The sequence below is a fragment of the Miniopterus natalensis genome, chromosome 9 (genome assembly GCF_054644295.1).
Source record: "Miniopterus natalensis isolate mMinNat1 chromosome 9, mMinNat1.hap1, whole genome shotgun sequence".
Lineage (NCBI taxonomy): Eukaryota > Metazoa > Chordata > Mammalia > Chiroptera > Miniopteridae > Miniopterus > Miniopterus natalensis.
In genome coordinates this window covers 13,301,514-13,310,000 of record NC_142089.1, presented here as the reverse complement: position 1 = coordinate 13,310,000, position 8,487 = coordinate 13,301,514, and the positions used below count along the sequence as shown (strand labels likewise).

Here is an 8,487-nt window from a genome sequence, read left to right as displayed (position 1 = left end):
GCAAAATGCTAACGCTTTCCCCCACAACCAAGTTAAGTTTGATGTTTATCTTTTTATACCTTTTTCTATGCTAAGACCCTTAAGGCTTTTCTGTTTAAATTAAAACACTAAAAAATTTACTATGATTAATATATATCCTTTCAAACAAGATCGTTAAGTTCCATTCTCTTCTGAAAGTCAGTAGCATGTTTGCAAAATATTGTGGCAACACATATAAATGGGGAAAAGGAAAAAAGAACATGCTAGGTCTGTGTTGTGTTACTTTCCCGCAACTTTAACAATCTGGAGTGCACGAAAAAATACAGGTTTACCTTTAAAAACTTCATTTCAGCAAAGAATTTGGAAAAATGAATTTACAAATACTACATTAGACCATCAAGTGATCACTAATTGGTCTGCATTTTGTCCTTCCTACTGGCCCAATTAAGTATGAAAAAACTGGCCCATGTGATATGAAATCTGACTGGTTCAAGGAGCTGGCACTATTCTCTGGAAAATTATCAAGAAAATTTTGCTTGGGAAGGTTAAGTACCTGGATTACAATTGAAATTCTGCCATTACTTAAGCCATATAAACAAGCAAGTTACTTAACCTTTCTGAGGATGTTTCCTTACAGGGCTGTATATATCAGAAATGATATATGTACAGTAACTGGCATGTGGCAGAAGTCCAGCAAATAAAAGCTATCATTTTTACCTTAACTGAAAATTTCACTTTACTATCTGATCGGCAGTGTACTAAAAAGATAACTGCCCTAAAGTCTTTTTTAACTCAGAGCTTAATTTTAGTCAATCCCTCTAAGAAACTGTAGGCAGTGTATAAAAAACTGCACCCGCTCCTTCCAGATTTTTACCAACACCAAACGCAAACTTCATTTTTAAATTTATCAACCACCTTGCTCTTTTTCTATTGGAACTCCTTTCCATGGGAAATAATATCAAAAGAACAGGCTTTTGTTTTAAAATACTACATTTAGACCACAGGAAATAGTATTTACTACATAATACTTTGATGGAAAATGCAAAATGGAGAGTTTTCATCAGCAGTGTGAAAACTTGATAAGCTCTCTCAATTGAAACTATCATCACATACACACAGTACTGTTTGCATAACCTAAGGACAGTCAACTAGCTGGCTGATTTAAGTCAAATGCATGGAACAATATTGCAACTTTTGGTGAAAGAAAAAAAACAGTTGGCACATTAAAAGCCGATTAAAGAACAATTTCAATGTCAGGTATCTTAATAAAGCCCCAGTCTTCCCCCCTTCCAACTTTTCCTTTAAAAACACACTTAAAAACTGCAGAAAGGACCAACCTACATTACACAAAGTACAGATTTTGAACCGATCTCTATATGGTCCATTCTGCACTAAAACAATCTGGAAGCTCTAATCCTATTAGCGTGACTTCCCACCCATCTAGATCTCCCCTGGGTGTTCATTTCCTACAGGAGTGGATTATGGGGACAAATGTGCTCCAGCACGAGCCTGATACAATCTGGGCCCTGAGGACCAACCACAGCGAGGCAGTCATCCCCGCCTGCAGGTGATGGGCGCGCAGCTCGGGGAGAACGTAAGAAGCACCTTTTCCAGCGGACTTCAAGAGTAAAACAAACCCGGGAACTGAGCGAGCGGGAAGGAGAGTTGATCCACCCCACGCCCCTGCTTCCCTCCACACCCGCGCACACTTTTTGTTGCACCCTCGGGCCTCAATAGTTTCAGATTCAAACGCTCCAACTACAAATTATCTTTAGTTCCCCTCCCTGAAGGGGTATCAAATTGGGCGGGAGCTCCCAAGAACTCTGACTCGATGCTTTCGCGAAGGGGTAGGAAGGGGGGGGAGGGCGGGGGGAGCCGGTGCCGGCTTTCCCCACTGAAGGCGCACAACGCTGTTTCCTGTCCTCTCCCTCTAACACGCTCTCCTGGGTCGATATTCCCAAAACTATCCTCTCCAGGGTACTCCGGCGGCCAGTCACCTCGGGGCTGCCCTCCGGCCTCCCCCTAGGGACTTCCTCCTAGCGGCTCCGCTAGGCCCCAGAACCCGGCGGCCCGCAAGGATTAGCCTGCAGGCCCCGCCAGACAGGCGGGCGGCAAGGTACCGTTCGGGCCCATTCCCGCCGCCATTTTCCGGCGACCGTCGCCGCCGCGTAGGGGGGGGGGGGGACGATCCCGAAGGAGGAGACTGCGCAGGGGCGCACCGGTCTCCGCCGCAAGGCGGGGGGAGACCGTCCGCTGGCACCTAAGAATCTTCGATGCCTCCTCCTCGGTGGCCACCCCGCCCCGAGTTTAGGCCTTCTGCCGGGCCTTCGCAATAAGGCCCTCAGCGCACCCCAGATCCCCGCGCTTCTACTTACGCGGAAGAATCCCGCGTCCATCTTGCTGCCTCGCTCGGAGATCGCTCCCTATCCCAAGGTGCACCGCGCCGCCGCGACGGAGGGCGGGACGGGCAGGGGAAGCTGAGCGCCTGGACGCTGCGCGCGCTGCACCACTCGCTCCTCCGGCGGACACGAGGCCGCGCTTGCTCAGTGCGGCGAGCGCCCTTCTAACGTGCGCAAGCGCACTCGAGGGGCGGGCTGCAGCCGAGCTCCGAGGCTCCCCAGCATCCAGTCGGGGATGAGAGCCTCGCGACCGCAACCAATAGGGGCAGGGGAGAGAGAGTCGTCGGATCGCCCCGCCCCACGAAACCTTTTGTGGCGCGTGACCAGCCTCGTTCGCACAGTGCGACTTGACCCGTCCTTCGACCCGTAGTGTCGGAGGCCTCCCGCCCAGGGGGTTCCGGGGAGGGATTGAAGAGAAAGGCTGTTACCTCAGAGTGACGCTAGGAAGAGGCAGCCCGTACGTCGAAGGGGAGCCTGCAGCTTCCCCTGTCACTATAAAAGGTGTCGTTGTAGTGGTTTTACGAGTTCACCAATTGTTAAGATCGGATGGAAAAAGAGGTCGGGCTCCGTAGTACAATGAAGTCTGCCTTCCGACCCAGTTTCTCGGGCTTCCTCGTGTCTCCCCACAACTCACTGGTTTTTGGAAAAAGCTGGAAAGGTCCATTAGAGAAGTTTCGGTTTCTGCTGCCGGGGAACCACGCTACCGGGCAGGAAGTTGATGGGAGCCGTGGCCCCCGGGCAGCGCTCGGACGGAGAAGCCGACGGGCATCCAGGGCGCCCCCGGCTTGCCCGGCGCGGCCTCCTCACCTCCCCGCTCTGGCCGTGAGGGCCTTCAGCATTGGGTGCAGTTTGCCAGAATCCCGCTAAGTGCTTTCTTTTTTCTTTTTTCCTGGGGGAAAGCACGTGTCCCTTCTCGGGCGATCTCTTCTAAAGGATCACACCTCCCCCTGCGACACACTAGCAGTCGACTCCCTTTCCTGCTTTTTCCGCCCTGCACTTGACACACCTGAAACGATCTGTTCGTTCACTCTGGCTGTAAAGACCAACCATGTGCTGACGACTTCCATTCATCTCCAGCTCTGACTTCTCTCCCGAACTTCAGATCCGTAGGGGCAACTTCCTGCTTCACATTTCCACTTGGAAAGAGGTCACTAATGCAACATGACCGGGAACCCAACTCCTGATTCCTCCGGCTCTCCCCCCTGCTCCCCCCAAAGTCCCCTCTGCCTCAGACGATGGCAGTCTCTTTCCTTTAGGGCACGGCCTTGGTGTTCTTGACTCTTTCTCTTACCTCCCACTTCCAAACCATGAAGAGACCCACCCACTGATGCTCTTCAGGGCACCATCATCTTTTGCCTGAACTTCTGCACTGGCCTTTTGACTGTTCTTGCCACTCAGCATCTATTCTTTTTTTTTTTTTTAAATACATGTTTTTATTTTTTTAGAGAAAGAAAGGGAGAGAGAAACATCAGATAAGAAACATCCATCTGCCCCCTGGGCATGTGCCCTGACCTCTTGGTGCATGGAACCACAGCCGCCTGGGCAGCGTCTGTTCTTAATGCAGCAGCCAGAGTGACCCTATTAGAAAACCTTGGACACGTCCACTCTTAAGCTCAAAACCTTCTGACAGCTCCTCATTTTCTCAGAGCAAAAGTCAAAACACTACCTGATACACCCCTCCCCCATTTTTTCTTGGGTTTCGTCTCCCAGTACCCCAACACTGTTCACTGCTTGAACTTCCTAAGCTTGCTTCTCTTTCAAACCCTTTGTGCTGGTCATAACTTCTGCCTAGAATGCCCTGCCCCCAGTTACCTGCTTGGCAAATTTAAAGTTTTTACTCAGATGTCACCTACTCAATGAGACCTATCCTGGCTGCCCCATTGGAAATTGCTCACATACCCTTCGCTCTAACCCTGATGCCTCCTAATCTACTCTATTTTTATGTTTGTTTTCTTTTTCGTTTACCTATTTTAATGCATGCTTACTGTCTGTTCCCCATGCTAGAGCGTAAGCTCCCTAAAGTCAGGGCCTTTTTCTTTTTTGTTCTCTGATGTGTCCCTAGCACCTAGAAGAGTGTGTGGCACATAGTATAGGCCCAATAAAATTTGCTGACTAAATGAAATCTTTGTCATTGGGTGAAAGACGGGGAAGTGACTGGTTTCCACAGAACAAGCCACTTGACCAGATGGATTTAAGAAATCACCATGCCCCACAGCTCTGTGTTCTCTGGGTTCTGATCAATCATTCTGTTATATCCTTGCTTCACTGTCTCCGTTCTTTTGCTGCCAATGCTGTAAATGCTGGTTTTCCTTGTGGTTCTATAATTGACCCTTTTCTGTTTTCCCTTGACAAAAGGGACCTGCCTGTTCTCTCTTGGTTGCAATTATTATTTCATCTCCCAAGCCTATATATCTCAAGTATAGGTCTGCCCCAGACCTATGTTTTTAACTTCCTGCTGACATATACTTGAATGCCTTCCTACTGGCACCTCAAACTCAACATGCCCCAAAACAAATTCAACTTCCCCCACTTGCCTCGACCCTGTGTTTCTCAACGAATGAGCCCACCTTTCTTCCTGTAATTATTATTCTCTTCCTCGAAATCTACAACCACCAAATCTTGCCTTTTTGTCTCTCTTAATAACTTGTAACATATCGACTTCCTTCTAGCCCCATTGCCTGGAATAAACCACTGATTCTATCCAGAAGAGCCCACATTATTGTCTGAATCATTGCAACAACCAATCAACCATTTTGCCTACTTTCTGGGTTGATGTCTCCACTCTATATCCAGAGTGATTATCTAAGAAGATAATCTTGGTCCTTTCACTCCTTAGTTTAAAATCCTTCAGTGCTTCCCAATTGTTATCCAGAGGAGGCCCAAACTAGTTGCTTTAACTAGTTGTATAACCTAGCCCTTTTTGATTTGTTTACTGCTCCCTTCTCCAGACTCACCACATGGGCCAGTCCTTTCCCTCTCCCCATTTCTCACTTCTGAGCTGTAGCCACACTGACTACAGAACTACTAGTCTAATTATGAACAGTTTAGGTTTTGAAAGTCAGTTATTTCCCTGTATATTGATAAGCCTAAAGTGACTAAGAGGTGACTCAAATGTCACCTCCTCAGACAAGCCTTTTCTGACCAGCTTTCCAAAAATAGCAGATACCCTTTTCCCATCACTTTATCCTCCCTTGCTTTATTTTCCTTCACAGTGCTTAATAGTGCCTGATACTGTTATCTATCCTGTTTATATGCTTACTATCTTTGCATCTATTTTTAAAAAAATCTCGCCCAGCTGGGTGTGGCTCAGCGGTTGAGCATTGACTTAGGATCCAGGAGATCAGGGTTCAATTCCTGGTCAGGGCACATGCCCGGGTTGCAGGCTTGATCAATGACTCTCTCATCATTGATGTTTCTCTCTCTCTCTCCCTTTCCTTTCCTCTCTTTGAAGTCAATAAAGATATATTTGAAAAAAAAAAAATCTCTATGAGGGCAAGAATCTTGTCCATCCTGTTCACCATTAAAGCCTTGGGGTCTAGAACAGTATCTAGCACATTCTTAATAAGCTCAATATTTGTTGAATGAATGTATGAGTAAGAGTTTAAGGCTCAGTCACCAAAGGCAGCCCTACCAGAGAGTGTTCTTTGACATGTTAAACCATTGATTCTATCCAGAAGAGCCCACACTGAAAAATATGCTGAGGCAGCTACTTTTTTCCCCCACAAGCTCAAGTCTTTCCCCTGCCCCTCTTAAGGAGATGCAAGCCCAAGGAGGACCTGCAGCAAACAGTGCAAGCACCTCATCTGGGTCTTTATGTCTTTAATGTAGTTAGAAAGTGAATCAGAAGATTCACTGCTTTTTAAGAGGTGATTTCTAATGTTTCTTGTTCCCAAGTTGAGTAAAAGCCTACTAGTTCTGTTTTTTTCTTGCCCTGATTGATTGGTGGATTGGTTTCACTCATTCATTTATTCACATTCACTGCTTATGTGATCATCTAAATAAATCTAAAATGTAAGTCAGACCATGTCACTGGGAAGTCAGAGAAAAGGGGCCCTTGGAGACAGGTTCAGGGAATTAGCCCAGGACAAGCTGCTGCTGCCCATTGCTCCCCTGGTTGCAAGTCTCATGGGATCCCTTAGAGGTGAGGGGACACATGCCTGTCAGGGAAGGAGAGTGGGAATGGAAGGGAATGGCATGGGTGTGCTCCCTGGAGGGAGAGCACTTTGGGACCTTCATTTTCAGGGATTTTAAAGGCTGGGCATTTAGGGGAGGTCTTAGGGGCAGATCAATAGACTATTCATCAGCTTTGTGCTGACTTACCAAATGAAGTTTATTCTCCTTGGGTGTGGTTGGCTAATGGCACTAACTGGATTTCTGTTATCTGTCTCCCTGAGTTGGGTGATTTAAGCTATTTACCCTCTGGTTGGGGAGGAGAAGTGCAAACCATTTACTCTTAAGTGTCCTTCGTTTAGGGAAGATGGGATTTACTAGGTGGCTGCAAACTGCTGTTCAACTATCTGTTTCAGTTTCCCTTTTCCACTTGTCCTGGAATTTTCCTAGCTTCTTAATATTCTGTAACTTCCATCCCTAAAATCTTTTATGGTCTCTCTTCAGTAACTGCTTGCTGCTGATAATGGTTGTACTCTAATCCTAGGTTAGGGTATGGAAGTTTCTCTCCCTGCCTGATCTAAGGGAGACAAGAGAATGGGATTTGAGACTGGACTAGAAAGGTCGTTGGTTGATTCTTCTAAAGTAGGATGAGCTGGAATTCCCGAAGTGTCATCAGTGTGATGTGGAGTCTCACTTTAGGAGGTGGTGAGTAGTCTATAACACACTGACTTTTCACTGTATAAAAACCCAAGGCCTTACAGTGGCCCACTTCTGGCTCTATGTGATCTGTTCATCAACCCCAGACATCTCTGACCTCATCTCCAACTTCTCTCCCTGTCATTCACTCTGCTCCAGCCACTCTGGCCTTGATGTCAGGAACTCTCTTAATGCCTGCAACTCTTTTACCTCAGATAGCCACATGGCTCACTCCCTCACTTCCTTCAGTCCTTTGTGCAAATGTCATAATCTCAGTGAGGTCTTTTCTGGCCACCCTACCTAAAATTGTGGGCCCTGTGCGCCTGCCCAACTTTTTTTTTTTTTTTTTTAAATATGTTTTTAGTGATTTCATAGAGAGGAAAGGAGAGGGAGAGAGAAACATTAATGATGAGAGTCCTTGATTGGCTGCCTCCTGCACTCCACACACTGGGGATCAAGCCTGCAACCCAGGCATGTGCCCTGACTGGGAATCAAACCATGACCTCCTGGCTCATAGGTAGATGCTCAACCACTGAACCACCCACGCTAGCCAGGCTCCACTATATTCTAATATATATGCTCATCTCTATTCCTGTCCCCCACAAGAAAAATTACTTGAAGATAGGAACTATGTCTTTCTCTTCTATTTATAGTCAGTATCCAAACCAGAGTTTGGCAAATAGGTTCCAAGTAGATGTGCAGAAAAAACACATTTTGGCCAAATGCACAATACTCTAGTGTTAAAAACAATATTCTGCCAAAGCTGAAGATTTCCATCATAGAATAAACTTTTGGGATACAAGAGTAAACCTTTATCAAGAACATATAAATTTTGGCAACAGGCATGAGTGTAGCTACAATTTTATTATTAAAAATTTTAGTAGTTGATTTAAGTCTGGTATTATAGTACAGGAATAATAGTTTCTCAGCATTAGAGGATTTCTGCAGTCAGCATTCGTCACATTTTTGATAATAAATGCTTTATGATTCCTAAATTTCTCCATATTTATTCCATTGTTGATGATAATTGCAGGACACTTTTATTTACTATTTTCCCATTCTGTAAATCATTAGATTCACTATGAAATTAACTACATAAGGGCCAGAAATCTCTGGGCAATAAAGGAATATAAAAGCTTAGTTGAGCCCAGCCCAAGTTGCTCAGTGGTTGAACACCCACCTATGAGCCAGGAGATCACGGTTTGATTCCCTATCAGGGCAAATGCCCAGGTTTTGGGCTTGATCCCCGGCAGGGGGTGTGCAGGAGGCAGCCAATCAATGACTCTCATCATTAATGTTTCTA

The 8,487-nt window shown here is 46.2% G+C and overlaps 1 protein-coding gene across 4 annotated transcripts in view; it reads right to left on the bottom strand.

The window, feature by feature from the left end:
• The window catches only part of SRRM1 (serine and arginine repetitive matrix 1), a 32,114-nt gene extending 29,682 nt beyond the window's left edge, over positions 1-2,432 (bottom strand). For all 4 annotated transcript variants that reach the window (XM_087820215.1, XM_087820218.1, XM_087820216.1 and 1 more), the window contains exon 1: positions 2,355-2,432. In XM_087820215.1, coding sequence (XP_087676341.1) covers positions 2,355-2,375 — 21 coding nt within the window. In that variant the 5' untranslated portion in view covers positions 2,376-2,432. The remainder of the gene's footprint in view (positions 1-2,354) is intronic.
• Between the last annotated feature and the right edge of the window lie 6,055 nt (positions 2,433-8,487).